Below are 24,759 nucleotides of genomic sequence, written 5' to 3' on the forward strand. Positions count from 1 at the left end.
AAACAGGCCTTCCCTGGGCCATCAAGAACTTTGGGAGGCTGGGAAGGCAGCTGCCTGGAGGGCCGCAGGTGCACTGTGTTCACTCACCCTGGTGGAGCCCTCCCTTTACTTGGACCGTGATGCAATAGACGACCTGGGGACTGTGAAACAGCCAATGTGCTTCCACAGCAGGCAAGCCACTCACTCAAACTTCAGTCCTCTACCTGGGAATTACCCACAGGTGCCACTTAATTTTGCACCCCACCCAGCTTCGCCCACTTCCTTGTCAGCTTCTGGACCAGCCTCCCTCTGTAGGCTTGTGTGTGTGTGTACAGGGAAAGCAAACCCGTAATTAGCAAGGAAAAGCTTCTCCAAAAGGAGACTAATGTTGCACACTGAAGCCTTTCAAAGTAACCATTTAGGGCAATCCGTGCCTCTTTACTGCGAGGATAGAATTGACTGGGGTTTCCTCACTCAGATCTGCCAGTGAGCCAGACAAAAGAAATTACCTATACCCAAAGGAAGTGTACTCTGTTGCCAATACATCTACATGTTCCTGCTGGGTACCAGCTCCACTCCCCTCCCCTTCTACCAGATGCTCCAGCATTTTGCTTTTGAAAAAGGCAGGAACTGTCTGGAACAACTTAAGAGCTGATAACTCTTTTCATTTTTTTTTTATTGAGGGAGGACACTTGAGACAGGTCTTGCCATGTAGCCAGCATAACTGAGGACCGTGAGCGTCCTCTCTAGTCCTGGGAGCGTGAGGATAACACTGTACTTCCTGCCTCTGCTAAATGCAGGAGCTGCTTCTACCTGCACCTCAGCCAGCACAGGATGCTAGTCTTAGCCCAGCCAGGATGACCATGCATGGCACAGGGAAATGGGACAGACATCTTCCCAGATTTGAGGCGACATCAATCCTACTCTCACAGGAAGTTCCTGACACCTGAAGATGAAGCCAGTGTTTTCACCATGGACCACTTCCCTCTGTGGTATCGGCAGGCCTCTGAGCAGGTCCCAGGCAGCTTTGTCTTCAATCTCCAATGGGCAGAGGGACCAGGTAACCTACACCTCTGTGCTCTTCCCAAGAGTGGAAAGTGGGGGCAGGGTGATATGGAAGAGAGGAAGACCCCGGGACTGCCTCCCTGCCTTCCCTCCTGACACTGCAGCTTGAGGCATACCTGGTGCAGCATTCAGAATGTGGGACTGTGTGTTCTCATCCTCAGCTTGGACTCAAGCTCCAGCATGGAGCAAAGGGAAGAGATTTGACCCGAAAGTCAACCAGTGTGACTCCTGGCCCACATTCCCAATGTGAGACCAGCTTTAAAGCTCCATACCCTCAGAGGACTTCTCCATATGGCTCCTCCAGCCTCAATCTCCTCAGATTACCCACAAGGCAGCTCCCAGGGCATAGGGGAGACAGCCAGGGCCAGCCAGCAGACCCCTATAGGCCTAGGCCACTGGACAGGGAGAATAAGTGGCACCAAGCTGGGAACTCCAACTTCCAGCCCTGGTTACTCTGGAGGATGGCAGTCAAGAACACCATGACCTTTACTGAGTGTGAGGAAAATTGGACTGTGGAGAGCCCAGGGGTGCACGTCTCAGTGCACCCTTAAACTCTTAGTAACCTTTGAGGAAAAGGCCCAAAGAGGCTGGGGGTGGGGCTTGTCCAGGACCCAGAAGTCTAAGCAAGTATCCATCAGGTTGCCACAAGGGGGCTGAGTCCAATGTAGAGGAGCTGGACCTTGGACAGTACCCACTCGTGGCTGAATGAATGAGGTGGGCAAGAGGGCAACGGCGGACATCTCAGAGATGACAGCTCTCCAGTGTGTGTGTGTTTGTGTGTGTGTGTGTGTGTGTGTGTGTGTGTGTGTGTGTGTGTGTGTGTTTAAATTGAGGAGGGTTTGCAGGAAGCAGTGGCCTGCAGAAGTACACCACTGTATGTCTGCATGCCTGCACACATAGGAACACACACACCATGGAGGGCTACCCTGGGCCTGTCAGCTTCAGGAGCTCAGGCTCTCCAGGGTTGGCCCTCTAGGCTGAAGACAACAAGGGGAATTCTGCTCTATAACCCCAAAGTGTCCTTACTATCCACTAAGCCTGTCCCTCAACCCACACACCAAATGTGCTGTGCAAACATTTCCCTGCTAAAACCCCATGAGATAAGTGCCGCTGCTCCTATCTCTCATCTCACATGGGGAGAAACGAAGGCTCAGAGACGCTCTGTGACTTGCTCAGGTTGCACAGCACACACAGAGCCACTTACATAGCAAGCTAGAGCCAGGTCCACCTCATTAAAGTCCAGGTTATTTTGATACCCTAGATATAGAGCAGGAGACAGAGAGAGAAAGGAGGTACTTTGATTATTCCCAAGACCCACAGAGGTTGTTCTCAAAGGCCAAGCTGAAGGTTTTCCTAGGTTGCACACCTAAGGCAGAGAGGCAGCTCCTCCCACATGAAGGGCTCCCAAAGGACAGACACCCACGGACGCCATAGATGTTCCCTGGGTGAGACCCTGGGCCCCGCCCAACCAGGGTGACAGGCTCCCTCCTGCCTGCACTGTCACCAGAACTGCCTGCTGGCTGCTAGGGGAAGCTTTATGTGTCCACGAGGTAGGAGGGCAGGTGGGTGGGGAACGGAGCTGCCAGGAGAAGAGAGGGAAGCTAGCAACCCAAAAGGGGACTGCTGAGGGGGGGAGGCAGGAGCTCGCTCCCTTCCTACGCCCCTGCACACTTGCTCAGCCCGAGCACATGCGTAAAGCCACGTGGGCATTTCTGGGCCTCCCATCCTCCCCAAGAGAAAGAAACTAATTTCATTTCAATGGGGTCAGGGAGCTGAGGAGGCGGAGGCAGAGAGGGGTAACCTCCAGGCTAGCCTGAGGCCTACTAGATTGAGTGCTGCCTGCTTGGGTTGCCCCTGTAGCCAGAGCCTATGCCACCTGCGGGGTACACCTTAGTCTGCCAGCACCAAGGACCTGGGCCGCCCACACACACCTTATCCTGTTCACACAGGCCCTGTGTCATGTGACCATTGATACTAATGTTGACATTTTCAAGGTCTCCAGAGATTAACTGAGTGTTTCCCAAAAGTCTGTGCTAACTGGAAGGCAGGCTACAGTGCCAAGGACTCCTGCAGGGGTTCCCTATACTCATGTCCTACAGATGTTTCCAGAAACAAAGTGCAGGATCTGTTTCTACTCTGGTTCCTTTGGCTTTGCCGTGGCAAAGTTTTGGAACTGAGAACAGCTCGAGGGTCATGAGTTCCCACAATCTGAGCACAGTTAGATTCTTGAGACATGTTGAAGATAGCAAGGTATAAGGGGAAAACATAAGAACGCTATCCATGCCGGGCGGTGGTGGCACACGCCTTTAATCCCAGCACTTGGGAGGCAGAGGCAGGCGGATTTCTGAGTTCGAGGCCAGCCTGGTCTACAGAGTGAGTTCCAGGTCAGCCAAGGCTATACAGAGAAACCCTGTCTCGAAAAACCAAAAAAAAAAAAAAAAAAAAAAAACCACTATCCATATGAAACCATGCTTGGCCCCAGTACAGGGGTGCCACTGCTCAGCAGTCTCCATGAGGCTTTGAGAGCTGGTTATCACAGGCAGTGTGACAGAACAGGGCAGCACGCAGTCTTGGTCTGACCTATAGACAAGAGGCCTCTGGGAAGCTGGCTCAAGGACATGGATGGACGGAGGTCAGACAGCAGCCTACCAGAGAGCTGCTCTCATGCTGAGCTGAAACCATCCTCTGATCTTGTTCTCCAGATGGCCTGGTTCTTCTAAAAGAAGTGAAAGGCAACCCAGGTCTATAGGTGCCTGGCAGAAAGTTCTAGAAGGGCAGCAATGAAAAAGGGTGTCATCATGGTGGTGAGTTGGGCACCGCCAACTAGGATCCATGAAGCCTCATAGATGTGTCAGATACCATCCTGGCTGCTGGGGTGGCTCCTGAGCAGGACTGTCGCCTTCTGTGACTCATAAAGGCAAGGCAGGGTCACCCACTACCCAGGCCTGGGATGCCTACAGCCTGCCTTTTAATATAAAATGTATTTATTGTCAACTCGACAGCATAGAGTCACCTGGCAAGAGGGCAGGGAACCCCAACTTAAGAATTGCCTCGGCCAGATTAGCCTGTGGCACAAACTTGATTGTTCAGTATAGAAGGGCCTAGACTGCCCAGGATGGTGCCATCCCTGGACAGGTGGTCCTGAGCTGTGTAAAGAAGCAAACTGAGCAGGAGCCGGGGGTGATCTAGAAAGCAAGCCCCGTAGCCAGCATTGCTCCTGCTCCTGCTCCTGCTCCTGCTCCTGCTCCCGCTCCCCCTGCCCCTGCCCCTGCCCCTGCCCCTGCCCCTGCCCCTGCCCCTGCCCCTGCCCCTGCCCCTGCCCCTGCCCCTGCCCCTGCCCCTGCCCCTGCCCCTGCCCCTGCCCCTGCCCCTGCCCCTGCCCCTGCCCCTGCCCCTGCCCCTGCCCCGAGTTCCTGCCCCAAGTTCCTGCCCCGAGTTCCTGCCTTGAGTTCCTGCCTTGAGTTCCTGCCTCGACTTCCCTCAGTGACGGACTATGACCTGGAAGTATAAGATGAAGTAAACCCTTTCCTCACCAAGTTGCTTTTGGTTGTGGTGTTTATCACAGCAACAGAAACGCAAACTGGGACAGAGCCCCTGATGGGGAAGACACATGGGAGGACAGGCCATGGCAGGGTCCTGCGGCAACAGCTAAGTGCGGCAACGGCAAGGGAGAGCTGAGCAGGCGCAACAGGCAGGCAGGTTCTCTGCCTGGAAATAGAGCAAAGTCATAGTGTCACTGTGATTCTAGGGTCTCTTGGCTCAGGCCAGCAGAGGCTGAGGGTTGATGTGGCAGGTTCAGATTTGTTCAGATGCAGGGACAGCAAGGGACTGTCAGGTGGTGGACAGCCACAGGTTACAACCTGTGACAGCCACAGGACCCTTCCTCCCACCTCACCTATTCCAGGGATAGCTTTTCCTGGCGTTCCTGTTTGCCCCACATTCCAAGAGAAAGGCTCAACCTTCAACCCATCTCTGCAGGTGCCTAGAATAACAATAATTCTCATTTTCCCAGATAGCCCAGGCAAGCCAGTGGCAGTAAGGGCCAGCACCGCAATAACTGTGACCGTGGACGGGAAGACGGCCATTGCAGCAGGTAAGAGCTGCCCTGAACTGCTGTGGTGGGAGCTATGAGGCAAAATCATGGTAAAGCCTGGCAGGGTGGGGCTGGCTCAGCTAGAGCACCTGTCTAGCTGGCCTGAGGCCATTTCATCCCCAGCACCACTCACACAGGAAGAAAGAATAAAGGTGCCCTGGATATAGGGACTCTAAATTTTCCCAAGAGAAATGCTGGGGGCAGGAAGTGGATGCTTACGTCATTCTGTTTGTAAAACCATAAAACCAAAAAAAAAAAAAAAAAAAAAAAAAAAAAAAAAAAAAAAAAAAAAAAAAAATTCATGGAGTAAAATGCCACCCAGAGAGGTTAAGAGATCTGCTCAAGGTCACACAGGACAGGAACAATCTAGACCTCCATCCTATCCCTGGGACACTGCTTCCCTAAGACGTTACCTTGAGCTCTGAACCTAGGCTCATGACTCTGCACTTCCTACCTGGAACTTGGGATGACCGGGGAAACCATATGACAGACAAAGAAACTGAGGCATGGAGAAGTTATTCGTCCAAAGTCTCACATAATAAAGGTAGAACCTGGACTCAGACCAGCTCTCTTTGGGACTCAGAGTCAATCCTGTTGCCTAGGTTCTAAGGAGGGCATCCAGCGGCCCTCATAAGCTTGGCTGGACTTTGCGGTTTCTTGGTGGCTAGGTCAGTCCGTGGCATCTGTCTTGCTGTTTGAGCCTCTGTGATCATGCCCTCCATGTTCCTTAAGAAACTGTGCAGCCCAGTGGTTACTCAACTTGGTGGAGCTGGGGTACCAGGCACTTGTCTCGCACCCCAGGGGCCTGGCGAGATGGGAGGCCAGTGGCTGGTAGGACCCTGGCCTCTTCCCAAGGCTGTGAGTATCTAGCAGGAAGATACAAGAGAGGAAGGCCTGAGTTTCCTCAAAGAGCATGTGGTAGCTACCCAGAGCCAGGGTTCCTGAGCCTTCTCCTCTGAGCTGAGGTAGGGGCAGGAGGCTCGGTGGCATGTCCACGTCATCATCCCTAGCATGCTGCGAGGTGCCTCCCTCCAGCCCTGTCAAGGTGCTGTGTGACATCCCAGCACTCCTCACGGCACAATTCTTCCAGAGCCAGACATGATGCCCACTTATCTCCCTAAAATTCTCCTGTGGTTTAGTCCCAGCAGACCTGTGGCTGCCTTATTCTGCCTGGAGGTGGCCTTCTCGGCCCCTCTACCTTGAAGACCTAGGAAAGGAGAGGAGTGTAAGGCCAGCCTGCTGGCTGTGCTTTCCCATACTCTCCAATTACCTGATATAATTTTTAACTCAGAGCTGAGTTAGAGCCAGGAGGGGTTGCCATAGAAACCATGTCCCAGTGCCTCAAGTTGAACTCCTTCAGACAGTCCCCGTGACGCTCAGGGCGCACAGTTGTGACAGGAAAAGCATGAGGCACTGGAGACCTGATGCTGTGAGTTCATCTGCATCTCATTCTGTATCCTCCTTTCCCTGGTCCCCTGCACAACCTCCCTGATCCTGGGACCAGCTGGGACCTTCAGCTCTAGGAGGAGTAGGTGGTGTGTCTGCTGTCCCTGGAAGCTGGGGCCTTGGGTACTCTCCAGAGCAGATGGCCGTGGTGCACAGCGTCTAGGCAGGGCCTGTGCCAGGCCTGTCCTGCTGTCTGGAGAGACTTAAGTCACATTACAGGTCTGGATAGACAGGACTGTTACCCTCTGCGCGTCTCCTTCTGTGGACTGGGCCTTTGGCTTCAGTAGCAATGTGTGTTGCACTGTGCTGTTCTGTCCTGCTCCTGCAGGAGACTTAGGGGAGACCAGATGTGGCTCTGCTGTACAGAGACTAGAGGAGGGTGACCCCGACTCTAACCACACAGGAAGAGAGGCACTCTCTGGCTGCATGGCTTTGTGTAACCTGGGGTTCACATCTCCCTGAGGTCTGTTCCTGCCTTGGTGAGTTGCCATTCCAAGAAAGCTCCCAAGGTGAAGGCCCAATGTGAGTCTCTGAAGGCCAAGAGTTCAGAACCACTGGGCAAGAGGCCAGTCCTGCCCTGGAGATGATAAGGCCACAGGGAGCCAGGCTCATCCTCCTGGACTGGACCAGCAGTCCAGTACCCCTAGCTTCCTAGTCTCCAATTCTAGCTTCCCAGTGGCTGAAGGGCATAGTCATAAACCTGCATGTGGGGCTAAGCCAGTGCTAAAAGACCAAGGTGACAGGCATTAGCTCACTGGGACTCCAGCAAACCTCCCTCCACTCCTGCAGAGACCCCAGGGGATGTCTAGCAGAATCTGCTCACCTCTGCTGCACAAGCCTCACTCTGCCCTGAGGCTCACATTTGTTACTGCCAGGCAGGAACATGGATAGGTTTAAAATCACAGACCAGCCCTGCCCAGTGCTTATTACCCTTGTCCTGAGCCAGTTCACACCCAGGATGCTGCTGTCATGTCCCTCCCAGCCCTGAGGTCCTGGCTACCGGGCAGGGGGCCCATCTGTCACACAGAGCTGCATCAGGGTGACACAAATGGCTTGGCTGCCTGGCACAGCAGGGAGACAGGGCACCACTCTCCCAATGCCCACATCCCCTCCCACCCAATGAAGCAAGGAAATACATAGGAAAATAGTCTTTATTGGTCTTCTGAAACAACAAACCAGAAATATAATTTTGCCTTTAAAAATCTTCTGTCTCAGGCTAAAGATATCACCACTGACAACACCCTCCCTCCCCCAGGCCCTTAGAAAATCCCGGCTCTGGGATTGGCCCACCAGCCAAAAGAGGAAGGAAGACTGTGGCCCAGCCTAGAGGATCCTGTGATCCTGAACAGCAGCCTGTGTTCTCTGTCTACCAGCCAGAGAGCAACCTTGAAGGCTCTCCTGAGACCCCCATTACTCGCCCCTGATGGTCGAGTAGGCGGCAGAGGACCAGAAGGAGGGCTGAGAGGCTTCCCTGAGGCCCTCATAGGTGTATCATCAGTGCCTAAGTGTCTATCTGTCTACTACCAAGACCCTTCCCAGGGCAGGATATCAGTCTGGCATCTCCTACAGAGATATCCAGTCTCTAAGGAGGGGGCAGTTTAGAACAGAGGGCAATGACCTTGAAAATGTGCATAGCCCAGGAGTAAGAATCTCATACCAAATAGGACTGCAGCCATTTTTTAGCCTGGATGATCCAGGTGCGATTGCAGACTCCCAGGAAACCAGGCAGAGCCGATGAACCCCTGGGAAAGAAAACCCCATCACCAAGGACTCTGAACAGAATGTAGCCATCCTGTTCCAGTTCCTGCAGTCTGTCGGGAATGTGTTGAAGGCAGCCAGCCTTCTCGAGGACTTAATGTCTGACATCTGCTTTCCTTAAGGTGAGCCACCAATCTCAGAGCACAGCTCAGACCCAGCCTTTGGGGTCACAAACAAATGTTGCAGATGACAGAGGAGACAGGAGAAGCCAGACTGCAGGAGTAGAAACTGCTGGGTGTACCTGCAACCTGTCAGGGAGGAGGCTCCCAGGAATGCCCAAGGGTCTGTAACTGAGCTCTCAGAAGCCTGGAACCTGTCATGCATACACACACACCTCTGGTAAACCTAGCAGCAGAGGTTCTAGGGTTGCTATGGCAATGGGCAGTTCCTCCAGCTGCATACTTTGGCCCATTTTAGAGGGTCTCAAAGGATCCCTGTGTTATTGTCAAGGACCCAACCCCTGAAGACATGGGAAGACTGTAATCAGGAAGTAAGAGGGACTGTGGCCTTCAGGCTCAGGGGATAGTGGGCCTATGCCCCAAATTCTCATGGCCTCTGTTTCTCTCTCTCTCTCTGTGTCTGTCTGTCTCTCTCTGTCTCTGTCTCTGTCTCTCTCTCTCTCTCTGTGTGTGTGTGTGTGTGTGTGTGTGTGTGTGTGTGTGCGCATGCACGACTTTGATCTGTGGGACCATTAACAGTGATGCCCTATGTCTGACAGTGAATTCGTGTATAGAGTAAGGCCCTGCCTCCAAACCTCACGCAAGAACAAAAAGTATGGGTAGAATCCGTAAACCTGGAGCAATGTAGTCAGAGGGGTCTATAGCAAATAAAGTACATAATGACATCCACCCAAAGGGGACATTATAGTCACTTTGGTTTTTCTAAGCCTTGGACCCAGATCACAGGGCTGGGGTGTTTACACATTGGCACCAGCTGCTAAGAGCTGGACAAGCTTTGTATTGTGAAGACTCAAGAATATCTTCCTGGCTTTGAAAGGAGTCACAGAATCTACCTCTGGGTCTCCTGTCCCTCCCTCCCAGTCTCTAATGCAGACTGAAGTGGGAATAAGCTAGAGGTAGGGAGAGTCACCAGCTGTGGTAGCCCAGGGCAGGAGGGAAGTGCCTGGTGCAGATGATGTCTCTAGTGTAGGATCTTTCCTCCCTATGGCCAGAAGCCCACAGGAAGGCTCAGGTGTTCCAAAGACAAGAGGCCCAGAGAAGGCCTTCCATGGGAATTTTTGGCCCGAGGGAAGCTTCTGGGAAACTTGGAAAGAGATTTGGACCAGGGAGCTGAGGGAGGCAGTACCAGTGTCAGGCTGAGACAGGGCCTGTGATGGAGGGAAGGGCAGCCCTTTTGGTAGCAGTCCCATGGAGTCTCCTTGCTGTCCTACCTGGGCCAGACAGACAGCTCTCATGCCACAGAAGAGATCTGCTTCTGATCTTCCTGCTCACCCTCGGGGTCCCCCATCAGCGGCTGGCGTTTCTTGAGCTCCCGGTGGTACTTGGCCATGAGGGAAGCATAGATGCAGCCATAGGCAGCAGCCACCACCATCATGATGCAGACGATGCCACACACGACTCCGGCAATGATCACTGTGCCGATGGCTCGTCGCACACTCACGGGCCGGTACCTCTGCTTCTGAGGGCAGGCAGTGCTGGGCTCAAGCTCAGGCTCAGCCCCAGGCTTAGGTTTAGGAGGCTCTGGGCTGGCCTTGGTGCATGGTGGCCCTGGAGCATCCAGCCCAGCAGAGTTGTTCTCATCCTCTAGCTGGGAACAGTAGTTAAACATCTCCATGGGGACCGCACGCATGTCCTTCCCCCTTAGCTCCTTGGGTAGGGTACAGGCAAGCTGGTCCAGACGTCCCCCTGCATCCAAGGGGGTAAAAGAGGGGGTGAACAAGCATCTAGAACTGGGGTGCCTTCCTCTCCCCACCAGACCTCCAAATGAGAGGCACAGAAGGTACAATCCTGCCAGTAATGTAGTCAGTCCTAATACAGAAGAGTAAGAGCTGGCAGGAACTAGCCTCAATAGACTAAGGGTTATGGTCACTGTGTCATAGAGGAGTCCACCACTGCTGCCAGAGCCATTGAAAATGGGCATTGCTGTTACTTTTACTTCACAGAGAATCCCCCACCTATCTCATTCAAGCCTGCCCCTCCAAGGTCAGCTGCCCTGCAGCAGCAACAGCTGGGGGCGTGCTCAGGACATGGCTTTTGTACATCAAGCCATGTCCTTGCCCAAACTTTGCATCTACTTCTCTGCCTAAAACCTGACTGCTCAGTGATGTCTCTGAACCCTTGCCATTATTTTCAACACAAGCCTTGGTCTGTATCCCTTCTCAGAAAGAGTACGAAAGCCCGAGCCACTGGCTTATCTGCCCCTGCCTCACATAGACCTTTGGTGGCCTGTGAACACCTAGAAGTGGGCATGGTATCTTCCTGGGTTTGTCAGGTGCACCAGCACAGAGAGCTAATATCTAGGGAGCAAATCCTGGAGACACAGGAGACTGGAGTTGATTAGAGTATTTAAGCAGGCCACCAAACTACTCATGACACTGGGCAGGCCACACAGGGCAGAGGAAGCATATCAGAACCTAGCTGGGTCGGGTAAGGAGCTCCCTCTCCCAGCCCAGACGCCTCAAGTCCAATCTCACAAAGACATCCATCTTAGCCTCGGATGCTCTGAATGCTGATGGAAACATCTGGTTTGGGTTTGGGTTTGTTTTTTAAAGAGTCAAGGTTGAAAACCGGATCTGGGAAACTGGCTCCTGACTGCTGTGTTAAGGGCAAGGATGTGTCCTAAGGCCAATACCAGTGAGCATGTAACCATGGCCACCTTGGGTTAGACTGTCAAGAGAGCTTAGGAGTGAGAAGGGAGTGACCTCATTTTTCTGGGCCAGAGACCCAGGGTTGAATCCTGGCTGTGTTATCACCTGAAAATTATTTAACTAAAGTATTGAATCATGTCTGAGTCTCCAGATCCTTAGCTGCTAAGTGAGGATATCTATCTCGATTAGCTGCTTGAGAGATTAAAATAGATAAAGTGCACAAAAAGGTATCTGCAAACTGGAAGCGAAACAACAGCGTTAATCATTTCTCCGCTGACAAAATCAGCATCATCACAGTGACTAACATCTCAGAGCACTTTTTAGTTTGTAAAGTGTTTTTAATTAATGCATCCGAGTAGCATGGAGATATCGAGTTAGTGGCTGGGTAGGGAAGAGTGAGGGAAGGCATTGTGTTATTTTCAGAATTTTAGTGCTGATTTGTTAATTCCACACACACGGAGCAGCTGCCTTGGTGCTGGGCACTGACTGTGTCTTCCTTCGTGCTCTTGATTTTATGAATACAGATGAGAAGTGCATCAGCGTCCGCCCAACACTTCCTTTCTGCTGGGCACTTTTCAAACCACCTCGCATGCATTGCCCTATTTAATTCTCACAATTGACCTTTCTCCCTTTGACAGATATACCACAAAGATGTTAATTAACTTCTCAAGATCACACAGCTAGTAGGTGGCAGGGCCAGAAATTCAAACAAGATCTGGCCCTTTTCAGCACTCATTTGTCCCCCTCCCATTCCATTTCATCTCCTCTTTTCTTATTTACTGATTGATTCATTTATTTATTTTTAGACACATTTTCTTGTAGTCTAGGTGGGCCCTTGAGCTCCTAATCCCTGCTCTACCTCCCAAGTGCTGGGATTACAGGTATGAGCGTGGCTAAGCATTCTTTTGATCAACTCACTTGTTCGTTATAGAACTTTCTCAGATTAAAGAAAGAGGGAGCTGGAAAGATGGCTCAGCAGGTAAGAGTGCTTGCTTTTGAAGAGCCAGTTTAATTCCCAGCACCCACGTTGTGTTGCTGACAGCTGCCTATAACTTTAGTTCCATGGGGACGCCCTCTTCTGGCCTCTGAGGGCACTGCATGCAAGTGATGTATGTAATACACTTGGGCACACACACACATACACATAAAGTTAATAGATAAGACTTTTTTAAAGTTGGGGGAGAAATCAGGGGTGTAGCCTCACAGAGTTTAGCTTCAACCTAGAATACAAAGTGAGTTCCAAGCCTGGGCCAAGAGTCAGGCTCTGGCCTAACAATAAAGGGCTGTCAAGATGCACAGTGGATAAAACCACTTGCTGACAGACCTAATGGCCTGAGTTACATCTCTGGAGCCTTACTGGTGGAAGGAGGGAACCAACTCCTAAAGCTGTCCTCTGACTATCACACGCATTCTGTGACATGTGCACACGCATGTATGCTCAAGCAGGCATGTGTGCAAATAAATAAATAGTAGGTTTTTTTTAAAGGCAGGGTAAGAAGGCAGAACTCAAACCATTCATCTGCTTGTTTCCTGTCAAAATTTCTTGGGACTGGAAACTAATATCTTCAAAGGAAAATGGTTGTGTCCATGGGTTTCAGCTACATTCTGCACTCATATAAGAGGCAGGTGACCTTATTATGCCCCAGAAAGGGTGGTTGTTCCTCTTCCTGTCCTGCCAGGGAAGCCCAGAGGCATACTTGTGGGGTAGAGAGCATAGAAAAAGCATCGTGCATCTTTAAGTTCCCATATGAATCCTAAGAAAGGGAGGCAAAGCTTCAGAACGCCCTTAATGAGTCTTAATGAGCATAGAAGAGAGGCTCCTGTTTGGGGCTCAGGGCTGTAGTTCTTCTTTCCCCTGCCCTCATCCCAGCTCCCCTTTGCCTGTGGGGTGGTAAGGCTTACCTCTGTAGGAGAACCACTCGAGCCAGTGTTTGAACTCTCGAAGGTTGCAGTCACACTCCCACGGGTTGTCCCCAACCTGAAGCAGCTGCAGGCTTGCCAGGGGCTCAAACGTTAGCCGGTCCAGGCTCTGCAGACGGTTGGAGCGAAGGGACAAGGATCGCAGAGCCAGGAGCCCATCAAAAAGCCCCAGGGGCAGCTGGGCCAAGCCGTTGATAGACAAATCCAGATGTCGAAGTAGCGGGGAGTGCTGGAGCAGGTCTCTGTCCAGGGTCCTGATGCTGTTATTCCGAAGCTGGAGCTCTGTCAGATTGACCAGGTCCTCGAAAATGGACCCGGGGAGCTGGTCCAGAAAGTTGTTGGACAGGTCCAGCCGCTGCAGGTTGGACAGGTTGGCGAATGCCCAGCTTGGCAGGGCACTCAGCTTATTGTTGAGGAGCAAAAGGCTTTGGGTGGCAGCGGGCACATCCGGGGGTACAGTGGTGAGGCCCAGGCCACTGCAGTCCACCTCCAGGCTGCGACTGTCACATGTGCAGGAGAAAGGGCAGGCAGGGAGCACCTCCACAGCACACAGGGCAATCCAGCAGGTGATCCCTAGGGAGGAGTCAGGAGAAGAGAGTAACAGGCTTGGACTCTCCTGTCTCAGTTTCCCTCTTCCCAGCTCACACCCAGGTGTCTTCCTGGCCTCATCTCCTTTGGCACAAGCTACAGTCAGTTCACAGTTACTTACTGACCACACAGAAATGTGCTCAGGAACCTGAAACACCCATGTTAAAGGCATCACACTGTGACCAAAAAGTCACTTTTGTCACTGGAGAAGCCTAGACAAGCCATGCAGGTCCTCAGTTCCTGCTCACAGCTCCACTGCTAAGTGACTCAGAACGTAGATGTCCTAATGCCCCAACTGCTTATAAAATATAAAACTTTAGAATACTGGGGAAACTTTTCCAAGTCTGTGGGTTCTTCCCATGGGAACCTCCCCTCCCCCCCCCCCACCTGAAGCCATGTCACAGTGAGATGTGCTTTGGGCATGAAAGGGGAGTCCAGAGTGTCCCCTGTGGCATCTTAGATGCTGTCCATTTACCAGATTCTGATGTCTAAGGTGGGACCCAGGCCCAGCTAGGACTTGCATCGGAGCGCTATGATAACGCATGGTAAACCATACAGCTGACAGTGCTACTCGAGTCTGACCGGGAGTGGCTCCGTCTGCACTTGAACTCTGAGCTGCCAGGTTCATCCTGGACTTCTAGCCTTAGAGGGCAAGGTAGCATTTCTGGGTGGATCAGGTAACAGGATTCCTGCCACGTCCTGTTTTTTTTCCCCAAGACCCTTCTGAGTAGAATATGTGGGTTCAGCCTGAAAACAGCTGCTGGAAGTGAGCCCCAGCAAGCAGCCCTTTCTGACAGTGGCCCTGTAGTCAGAACCCAGGGGAATAAGCTCACACAGTTCCATCTCCAACACATCAAGCCAGAGTCCTGAGGAAAGCCTCCAGCTGGAGAATTGGGGAGGTTCAAAGCCAGTCGCCTCCCAGCTGGCCCTACGTGGATGGCCAGCAACCAACCCAACCAGGGCACCAAGATGAGACAGTCTCTAGTCTGTCTGGTGGGTGTCTGGTCATCTAAAGTCCCAGAGGGCAGAGTTTGAGGGGAGGACAATATGACACTCTCCCTGCCCTTCCTTGTGAGATTAATTAATGACAGTGAAGGATCTGCTGTGAGGCTGACACCTGAGCTACTTTGTTCTTGGTAGAAAGCTGAACACAGCTGAGTTCTACAGTCACCTGAAGACCTCTCCCTGCTACCTGAGGCCACCCAAAATGACCTCCAACCCCTGAGCCTGTCTACAGGGTTAACCTGCCCCATAACACGTGCGCACACACACACACACACACACACACACACACACACACGCATGCATATACAGACACTGTTTTATGCACATGCACACACACACATATACCCATACATATGTGCATGCATGAGCACACACACACGTGCGTGAGCACACACATGCATGCATATAGAGACACTGTTTTATGCACATGCACACACACACATACACCCATACACATGTGCATGCATGAGCACACACACACACGTACTGTTTTATATACACACACTCTTCATGTTTTCCTTCCAAGGAGAAGCTAAGTGTGATGCACACATCGGTATTCGGCACTTAGGAGGCTGAGTCAAGATCACTCTGAGACTAGCCTGGGCTGTGTAACAACTACCTAAGAAACTGAAAGAAGGAATGGAGGGGACGTGGAAGGAGGAAGAGAAAGAGAGAAAAGAGAGAGAAACCAAAGAGTAGAGGAGGGGAAAGGAAGGGGGAGAGAGGAGGAAAGGAGATAGATCCCATAAGGACAGTCAGTCAGCAGACACTCCACATGCTTTCTGGTGGATAAACTAGCAGCTGGGTAGGGAGAAAACAACCCCTCGCCCCTCACTCCCACCCCCACCTCCAACACCAAATTCAACTTGCACCAAAGCTACAAGAAAAACTTAATCCTGCACTGAGAGGTGTCAGAGTGATCCCAGAATGAAAGGGATCTGAGCCCCTCGATCAGCCATTCACCTGGTGAATAATTCAGGCAGCTCCCTGCCAGGGCAACTGGACGGAAGGCCAGGGGAGGGCAAGCGGAGCAATATCCCTTTGGCCATTTCTCACTTCTTACTGTCTAGCCGTGGGCAAACCAGCCATGGCTGACCTTGTCCCTTTGAAGAGAATGTTCACGGACAAGGCTGCATTTACTAGTTACCTCAGTGCACTGCGTGTAGAGGGAGGGATGGATCCGGTTCCTGTGAGCCCTTCTCCCACTGCTACACCCTAAGAATTCCCTAGCGCCTCTACAGAGCTGGGAACTCGGCAGCATACAGATCCTGCTGGGGCCTCTGGCTTCTTCATCCAGCAGACAAGATGGCTGAGGCCAAGTGAGAAGGTAGCTTTCCTATAGCCGAGGCTGTCTGGCACTACAACCCTGCTGGGGCTGATTTCAGCCCCTGCCCCACACCTGCTGCACACATTGAAGATCCCAGTTAAACTGGATGCCTTTCCTATAGAACTCTTGGCTTGTGGCCACCAGGAAAGGAGATACATGGGGCAGAGCCAGCTGTTCAGCCTCCTCCCAGCCTCTGGAAAACACTCTGCCTGGACTGTCTTTACTTAACAAGGGCATGGGTCTAGGCCTCCAAAGCAAAGCCAGCCCTAGGCATGGAGGAAGGTCAGACATCTTGTTGTCACCCTGTCAGACACACACCCCTACCCCGCCTTCCCCACACTGGGCCCCATACTCACAGGAGACCTGCCTCCACTGCAGGACAAGTTTGTTCCTCTGCTCTGGGCCACCGCCTGGTGCCAGCATGGTGAAGCCCACACTGTCTGCAGCTCTGGAGAGAGAGAGCCCCTCAGCACGCACCACTTGTCAGTCCTGAGAGAGACAGAGAGAGAGAGAGAGAGAGAGAGAGAGAGAGAGAGAGAGAGAGGTGGAGCAAAGCATTTGGAACCCGTTCCAGCCCAGGGGTCAGGGACAAGGCCTAGGTGTCTCTTTACATTCTTCACCCCCCTCTCCTGTTGCTCCTGGTGCTCTGCAAGGAGGGGGTCAAGAGGATCATGCAAGATATTTACCTCCTGAGGGTGGACTGGAAGGCACAAGAGCTGCCAGCTGAACCCCAGCTCTGCCCCCTATACCCCTTCCCATCTTCCCCTCACGCCCCTGAGGCCTCTTTACACTCTGGTGGGCTTTAAAAATTATTTTCTGAGGCTTACCCCAGGGGAGGAAATGAAGGTACATCTCTCCTGGGTAAATGAGGGAGACCCCAGCTCCGACCTGTGCCCCTCTACCTAGATGCACCAGTGCCATCATCCCCCAGTCCCCAGCTTACCATAGCTGTGGGAAGGCAAAGGCCAAGCCCTTCCCCTCGTAGCTCCTGCTGACAGGTAGGGTATGGGTTGCTGCACTGCCCCCCTGCTTCCGAGCCCACTATCACCTTGAGGTGAATTACAAGCTTGGTCTTCTGCCAGCCAGCCGATCTATAACTACCGCAGTTCAGGGGTTCCTGCTCTTCTGCTGATGGCCCAGGGGGGCTTGAAGACCTAGAGGAACGGGTAAAATAGCTAGCAGAAGGCCAAGTGTAGGCAGCAGGCTACTCTTCAGGGGAGAAGTGGGCTTCTTACTTTTTCTCTAGGGCCTTCCATAACCCAGTGTCCCCTAAAGGGGCCCAAGGCCTCAGCACCCTGCGAGATGTGGTTAAGAACTATGAGGTGGCAAGCCAGAGCCTGCACCCTGCCAGCCTCCTCCCAGGATAGGGTCAGATAGGGGAAGCTGTGGTATACCCTAGCTCCCTTTTAGAACCCAAAAGACATTGTTCTCTGGGACCACTCCTCCCAGGACAGCTGCAAGTTTGGCCTTCCTTGACTGCCAAGTTCATGGCCTCTGTATAGTTTCAGTTGCAGCCCACAGAGTTCTGTTTAGTCCTGGAGTTCCCAGCCAATGGCAGAGTGGAGCTGGCACTGAGGTGAGCGGGGCTGCCAGATGCTTGGGCATTTGGTCTAGAAGCCTGAGCAGCCTAGCCAGGTTTCCCTCAGGTTCAGAGAATGGTCCCATTGCATCCCGGACCCCGTCCTGACCCAATTTAGTTGATGTTTTGTTGTTTGAACGGAAGCTGGCTGGGAACCTGTTATGTAGATCAGGCTGACCTCAAATTCACAGAGATCCACCTGCCTCTGCCCCCCAAGAGCTAGGGCTAAAGGCATGTGCATTCTCTATTCTCTACCTCCACCGCATTCCACCCTAGTGATCTTCAGGAAGCCACGGTGGCCTGTGCTGCTGTGACCTATGAGGCCCTCAGATACTCTGCTGTGCTCCCGGCAAGGGCAGCTTGCTCAGGAGTGCTGTATTCATCTGCCAGCCCTGACTTCACCTCTCCACTTCCCGGTCAGGAGGCAACAGCTTGTGAAGGGTCCAGCAGAGTTTGCACACCATAACCGAGCATGGCTGTAGGCTAAAGGCAAAAGCCATGTGTGTAGGTTCTGGCACTCAGCACTTATAGTGGCTTGGCTTCTGTTCCCCTGGTACTCTCCTGGCTCAGATTCACGGGCAAAGAATCTCTGGGTTCAGATCCATGCCCCCTAACTCCTTCCAACACACTGCTTAAACTCTGCCCCAGCTTCCCAACTCTAAAGTGACAACCTGATGGTCGGAGTTGGCATGAGTGACATCACATAAGGAATATAGGCAGAGGCTCCTGCCTGGCCTTGAGCCTATGGTGGGCCTCTTCACCATCAAGGGAGGTCAGTCCCATGGATGCCTGAACCCACTGCAGGCTGTGGCCAATCACAGGTCCTCACTCCATGTCATGTTCACCATGTTCTTATTCTATATATTTCTGCCCCTCACATGCAGTGCCCACACAGACCTGCCTGTCTCAGACAGCAGTCTCCCTCTTACTGTGTGCCCCCATCCCTGACCTTCAAAACATCAGCCAAACCACAGTGACGGCACCTGTTAATAACAAGCAGGCTACAGCCACCCAAATGCACAGATATCATAATCAGCTTGCCAAGGTTACATGGTAAGTCAGAATGGGTCACAGGCTTCTGAGTCAGGCTGTTTACCCACTTCCTGATGGCTGTCACCCTGCAGGGGCCCTAGTGAGGAAACACTTGAATGTGCACAGAGGTCCCAGACACAACCTTGAAGCAGAGTGAGGTAGGCCCATACAAAGACATGCAACTAAGTGTGTCATAACACACGTGCTTGCACACATGCACTCCCACACACAAGTAGCTAGGCATGTAATGGGCTATGCAGGCACATGCACGCACACACGCACACACACACACACACACACACACACCTTGCTGGCAGCATTCCAGCACCACTTAGATGCCATCATGCCAAGCATACCCCCAGCAGGGAGGCACAGGGACACTTCCAGCCTGGAAGGATGACCTGCTGAGAACCCCCATGAGGCAGCCTTAAAGCCAGGTCAGATTTTTTGTTCAGGCTCAGGAATTGATAAAGGCCCAGGCCAGCTTCTGCTCCCATGTCTGTTCCCTCCCACAGGGGGACAGGCCGTGGAGAAGCCTCCTTCAGGTTGACCTCCACCTGAGATTCCAAGAAGGTTCTTCCTCCCATTTTGCCCCATCAGAATCACTGTGCTTATGATGCCAAGGGGCCATGAGCAAACAAGGCAGACCAGGGTAATGGCTGTTGTCTATTTGAAGGAGCAGAAAGGACTCTGGAGACTGAGATCCTCTGGAGAAAAGGCCAGGAGTCTAGGAGAAGATACCCTCGCCTTGCCTAGGTAGCTGACCTGTCTCCTCTGATTGATGTCAGTGCCATCCTGATCCCTGGAGAGATGTGGGGGAGGGGCACTTCCTAGCCTTTTCCACCCCAAGTCCACTCACACAACTCCCAGCAAAAGACCCTTCTGCCCCTGAAACACAGAGACTCCTCAGGAAAGGGGTGACCTACATTGGAAGCAGAGGACAGCTGCTGCAGCAGGCACTGGCCAACTGCTGGAATAAGTTAACACTCTGTGGGAGTGGGAGACAGAATGGAGTTTGAGATGCTAGTGAAGGAAAGAAACTGTCCTCACCTCATCCCCACTCCCCAGCCCCACCCCCATCTTCAGGACCTGCTCCCAAAACTAACTGGTGTTTTACCTTATCCCCAGAAACAGAGAACAAAGGGGCAAGGCTGGGCCCAACAGGATCCCTGGACTCCAGTTACAGAATGGGGCTATAGTAAGATTAACCTTTGAACTTCCCAAACCAGAGACCTGCAGTTTTGACTCTGATGGGCTAGTAAGATCAGCTAGTCTGGAACCTTTCAGAAATGCTAAATCTGTGGTCTCACGCCAACAGCAAAATCCCAGGCAATTGGGGGACATATTCAAGATTGAGAAGTATAGGCCAGCAGACTCAGCCAGGGCCTAACAGCTACCCATGTACTATGCTGATACAGCTGTAGGTCAGGCAACTGGGGACAGCAGAGGCTGCATACGGTTAGCCTGGAGGAGCTGGGACAGAAAATGGCAGATTTAAAGGAAAAATAAGTCAAGGTCTCACCCTTAACTAACCTTGCCTAAGGCAGGCTAAGACAAGGGCACCAACTAATGGCCACAGTCAAAGAGCTACCCAGCATTGTGTTCTTGATGCTCATACAGCTCAGTAAGTTTGGAGTCATTATCAACATCATGGGGAAACTGAGGCATGGAAAAGGTTAGGCAAATGGAAGAATATCGATTGAACCTGTTTCCTGCCTCAAAATTTCTGACCACATTGCACTCACAAGTTCCTGCCTCCACCCTGTCCTTCAGGTAAAGGCTGATTCAGAAACAGAGACATACAGCCCTCGTTCATACAGAACCTTACCATTTGTAAGGCATCGCCTCATCACTATCTGAGCAAACAGCCATCCCTGTCCCCAGAAAACCCCTCCGGGTGGGAGCTGGGGTATGTGGTGGGGCTGTTGGGAAGTGGAGGATTGGAGCTGCAGACAGGTGAGGCAGGAGCAGAGGTTTCACGTGTTCCTGCTAACCCAATGGCTGCTGTACCCACTACTGATAGGCCGTGGGAGCTGTTTCCCCTGGAGCCCCAGCTGCCCCCTCCCCCAGCTTGGAGCAGCCAGCCAGGCTTGCTTGCTTGCAGAACATTGAGGTTAGGATGAGGCAGTGCACCTGCCCTCCAGTCTCTCCCACAGACGTAGGCCTACTCTCCCCATGGTGTGGGCCCACACTCAGCTAAAAGCCAAAAGAAAAAAAAGAAAAGAAACACCTCACCGCAGGCCTGGGGAGCCACAAGATTCCTCTGAGCACCTTCTTAGCACCCCTCAAATCAAATATTTACAACATGCAGCAAGGGGTGCCCTCAGCTCCTGATTCCTGGGCCCATTGTTGTGCATATCTTCCCAGTATGTCTCTCCTGGATGAAGGCTCCTGCATCCCCTCCCAGGCTCTACACACCTACAGGGAGGAAGCAGAAAGGGCTTGCATGGTCTACCCAATTTGTTCTTCAGGGAAACTCAAGGCTAGTGAGCAGCCTGCAAGTCATCCTGTCCCATCTTAGAGGACTAGTCTGGACATCTATCTGATCTAGGAAACTGGAATTCCTGATAGCCCAGAACATAGGAAACTGAAATGTTCCCTGAGCTGTTGTCACCTGTCTGGCCATGAGGCTCTTTTAGAAAATACCCTCACATCTGCTCCACTTCAGTCACCCCTAAGCATATACTGTTCAGTGAAGCAGTTTCTAAACCCCTTCTGCTTAGAACAGCCACACGACCTTCCTCCAGGGTCCTCTCAGTATACTGTCTTCTCCCAGCCAGCTTTTTGAGCCACTTCCCCTTGTCAAATTCTTCCTGTCTCTGACATAAGCCTTGGGAAGCAGAGTAGGAAGGAAACCCAACACACATGGGGTTGCTCTGTGAAGCTGAAGAAGCCATTGAGGACCCTGGAGGCTCCTACCACCCAACTGCCTCCCTGGGCAGGAGCCAAGAAAGATCACTCACCCCCACACCCAAGCCTCATCCTGGCTCCCCACTCTTCCCAACCTTGTACCCATTTGAGCTCCCTCCTTTGCCACCCGCCTGACTAAAGCAAGCCCCTGGCTCTGGGTCTTGGCACTTGGAAATTGAGAACAGGGTAGGCTTGTCCTGAGCACAGACACATCCTCTAGCCCAACCTCAAAGAACAGCTAGGGGGCTTAAGAAGCCCGCCTCTTTGCCTGCCCTGCTTGGTTTTCCCAGTCTCCCTCTTCTGGCAGAACCAGAGCCCTCCTGCAGTGGGAAGGTGGGGGTGGGAGTGCTGGGCTCTTCTTGGCAGCTTGGAAGCTGATGTTGGATTTCCCTACCAGCTGGACTTCCCCCGCCCAGTGCCACATGCTGGCTCCTTCCCCTCCCCCCACCTGCTGTAGTTATCTAAGCTGTGGGCCTGTCAATCTGAGTCACACAAGGCAATGCCCAACAAACCCTGGCAGCCTGGTGCCAACATCCCCACCACCACCCTGGAATGCAGACAGCTGGGGGTGGGAGGCAGAGCAACCAATCAGAGCCCAGTCCCAGACCTGCCGGCCATACAGGAATTTGAACTGCAGATTCCTGGGCAGAATCCAGCGTTATGAAATGGGCCTGGGGCTCCTGAAAACCAGTGTCCTGTTCTGAGTCGGGCATCCATGCCCATGTGAGCTAGGCAGCCAGGGTGAATGTGACCTCGCTATACACTGCCCCCTACACTAAGTGCCCAGTGCTCTGAAGGCATCTGGCCCACCTGCTGCAAAGGCTATTATGCAGTGTGGGCCACCTAAGCACCTCAGGTTCCTGACCTGTCTGGCCATCCAGTGTGCTAAAATCAAGGCCTGGGTTTGTAAGGAAGAGCCACCAGACACCCCTCCTTCACTTCCAGCCACACCCCCACCAGGGAGGCTCCATCAGGACTGCAAAGACTATTCCAACTAGGAAGGGCTCCTTTGCACCCTTGTCCAAGGACAGCTACCTGAAGGCCAGCAAGCACAGCAAGAGCAACTGGTATCAAAGTCCAGCCCTCGCCTTCTCACTCAGTGGGTCCTCCACCCCCACTCAAGCCTCTCAGAATGCCAGCTTGTTTCCAGCACCCAAGCTGTCTCCCCCCTCCCATAGCTGCCGCTCCTCCCGCTGCAGGGACATTTCCATGCTACCCGGGGCCATCATGTGGCACCAGCACTCCTCTCTTCCCTGTCCCTCCTCCATACCCCATCCTTAGCAGAATACACAGCTATGTCCCCAGCATTGAGGAGTCAGACTTCCTAATGCTCTGTATCTTTGGGTTGCCCAGGTATCTGGTCCTAAGTGGTTTCCCCCACCCCACCTCAGCAACTGCCCTGGGAAGAAAACCCTGCTAGTCGTGCAAGGACAGGTGGTCCCTAGTTCCCATACCCAAGCCTCTTAAGCCAACCCGTTCTCTCCCAGAAGCCACTCACAACTCACCTTTTTGCACTGGGACCTGATGCTCAGACCAGGTAGCTGGACACCAGCAGCTTGGCAGGCAGAACGCGGGGATGTCCGGTCTGGTTCGGGGCAGCGGGAGACTGGGCAGCGCCTGTGAAGGAGGCGGACCCGCAGGCTGAGCTGCCGCTGCCAGGAAAGGGGCTGCGGGGTCAGCGACAAACTGAAGCGAAAGAGGGAGGGCGGGAGGAAGACAGACCGAAGAGGGGGAGAGGCAGAAGGATCAGAGCGCGCGTGCTCAACAGCAAGCAAGCGGAGGGAGGAGAGCTCACAGCGGAGTGACAGCTGGGGCGCATCTGCTATGGCGGGCGCGCGCGCCGGCCTCCGAAGCGCTGTGGCAGCAGGAGAGCGTTTGTGGGTGAATCTCTGCTGCCCCAGACTAGAGGTACCCTTGTATCCTGTCACCTCCCAGCACTGCTGCAAGCAGCCATCTCTATCTGTTTGGAAGGCAGGACCTTCCAAGGGGTACAGTACCCAGACCACAGCCCTTCTGACCGTCTTAGATCTAAGACCTACTGGAACACTAGGTCTGTTTCCTGTGTCAGACCCCAGTTGTGATAAAGAAAAGACAGCTCCTTACAGGCTGAGTTCTCTTGCAAGAGGAATGCTGAGGGTCCTCAGAGATGCCAAGGCAAGAGAGGGCCCTTTAGACAAGGGGCTGAATCTCTAGATGTGACCACCCTTGGCCAGGACTATTTGGAAGAGTGGAGTGTCTGAGCAGGCAGCTGCAACCTGGAGGACCAGGTGCCCAACAAGCACAGAGACCATGTGCCTCGGTGCCCACAGGGAACTGAAGGAACTGGCCTTACTGGTCTAAAGGATGGGTCAGAAAGCTGCATCCAGGAATGGAGACGCCTCTCTCCCAATCAAGACAAAGCAAGTCTAACAAATTGCCATTCACTGGCATGGATAGTGTTCCTTCCAAAGCTGAACTGAGCCAGAGGCTAAGCCAGAAGAGGAGCTGGCCTTCCCAGCCTGCAGCATGAAACGGCCTCTTTCCTTTACATCCTGCTGGTCCAGCAGATGGTCTAGCTTGTAGGTAACACAGCATGAATATGTATCCCAGGGTCCTTCCTCTGTGTTATATTCAGGGCTGGGGATGAAAGCTGGGGGCACCTTGATTCAGGACTGCAACCCAACAGATCTGTGAGAGTTCCCATCCTTTCTGAAGTCCCCTGTGCCTGCCCTTCCAACAGGCAACCAGCCACTACCCTAACACACTCCCACCTCCTGTCTCAGGAAAATAGGCCCTTCAGGAGCACCGTGATCTCTGCTCATAGTGATCTACCCCTACCTTAAAAAACTCAGCTCCAGAAGGTGGGGGTGGGGGCAAGATGGCTCTCCTTGCTGTCAAGCCTAAGAGCCTGGGGTGGACTCCCAGAACCCACATGGAGATAAGAGACTCCCACAGGCTGTCCTTGGGATGAATACACACACACACACACACACACATACACACACCTCATATAATAAAATTAACAGCAATACCCCAACATCCCTCTGCAGGGATTTTTTTTTTCTCTGTGCCACTTTATGGTTCTGATCACAGAGAAGTCTGTGTGATAGCTTTGTGTCCTGTATTGTGAGCTGTTTGGGGATAACTCGCCTTGCCTTTGCCTATCACCCACAGCTCTCTGCCCTCCTGTTGGTTAAGTCTATGCCTTTTGCTTCTCAAGTAGCTAGCAGCTAAGCAGTTACCCCTTGCTG

The 24,759-nt window shown here is 52.8% G+C and overlaps 2 protein-coding genes across 8 annotated transcripts in view; one reads left to right on the forward strand and one right to left on the reverse strand.

Moving 5' to 3' along the window:
* The window catches only part of Cacna2d4 (calcium voltage-gated channel auxiliary subunit alpha2delta 4), a 116,309-nt gene that overhangs the window by 70,709 nt on the left and 20,841 nt on the right, over positions 1-24,759 (forward strand). For 4 of the 6 annotated variants that reach the window (XM_034511952.2, XM_034511953.2, XM_076940424.1 and 1 more), the window contains 2 exons: positions 912-1,039; positions 5,057-5,137. In XM_034511952.2, coding sequence (XP_034367843.1) covers positions 912-1,039; positions 5,057-5,137 — 209 coding nt within the window. Of the gene's footprint in view, positions 1-779; positions 866-911; positions 1,040-5,056; positions 5,138-9,039; positions 9,190-24,759 lie in introns of those variants that run through there. The other 2 variants (XM_076940426.1, XM_076940427.1) reach the window with 2 other exon arrangements.
* On the reverse strand, positions 7,717-23,334 carry Lrtm2 (leucine rich repeat transmembrane protein 2). 2 transcript variants are annotated; one of them, XM_034511955.2, is made up of 6 exons: positions 23,035-23,334; positions 16,952-17,162; positions 16,365-16,497; positions 13,071-13,661; positions 9,732-10,206; positions 7,717-8,325 (listed from the first exon to the last, which is right to left on the reverse strand). In XM_034511955.2, exons 3-5 carry the CDS (start codon positions 16,429-16,431, stop codon positions 9,752-9,754), a joined length of 1,113 nt encoding a protein of 370 aa, XP_034367846.1. In that variant the 5' UTR covers positions 16,432-16,497; positions 16,952-17,162; positions 23,035-23,334; the 3' UTR covers positions 7,717-8,325; positions 9,732-9,751. The 2 variants fall into 2 exon arrangements, with proteins under 2 accessions (XP_034367846.1, XP_034367845.1); XM_034511954.2 differs by adding an exon at positions 20,855-21,037 and having other exon boundaries at positions 7,717-10,206; positions 23,035-23,333.

The sequence above is a fragment of the Arvicanthis niloticus genome, chromosome 9 (assembly GCF_011762505.2).
Source record: "Arvicanthis niloticus isolate mArvNil1 chromosome 9, mArvNil1.pat.X, whole genome shotgun sequence".
In the NCBI taxonomy this organism is placed as follows: domain Eukaryota; kingdom Metazoa; phylum Chordata; class Mammalia; order Rodentia; family Muridae; genus Arvicanthis; species Arvicanthis niloticus.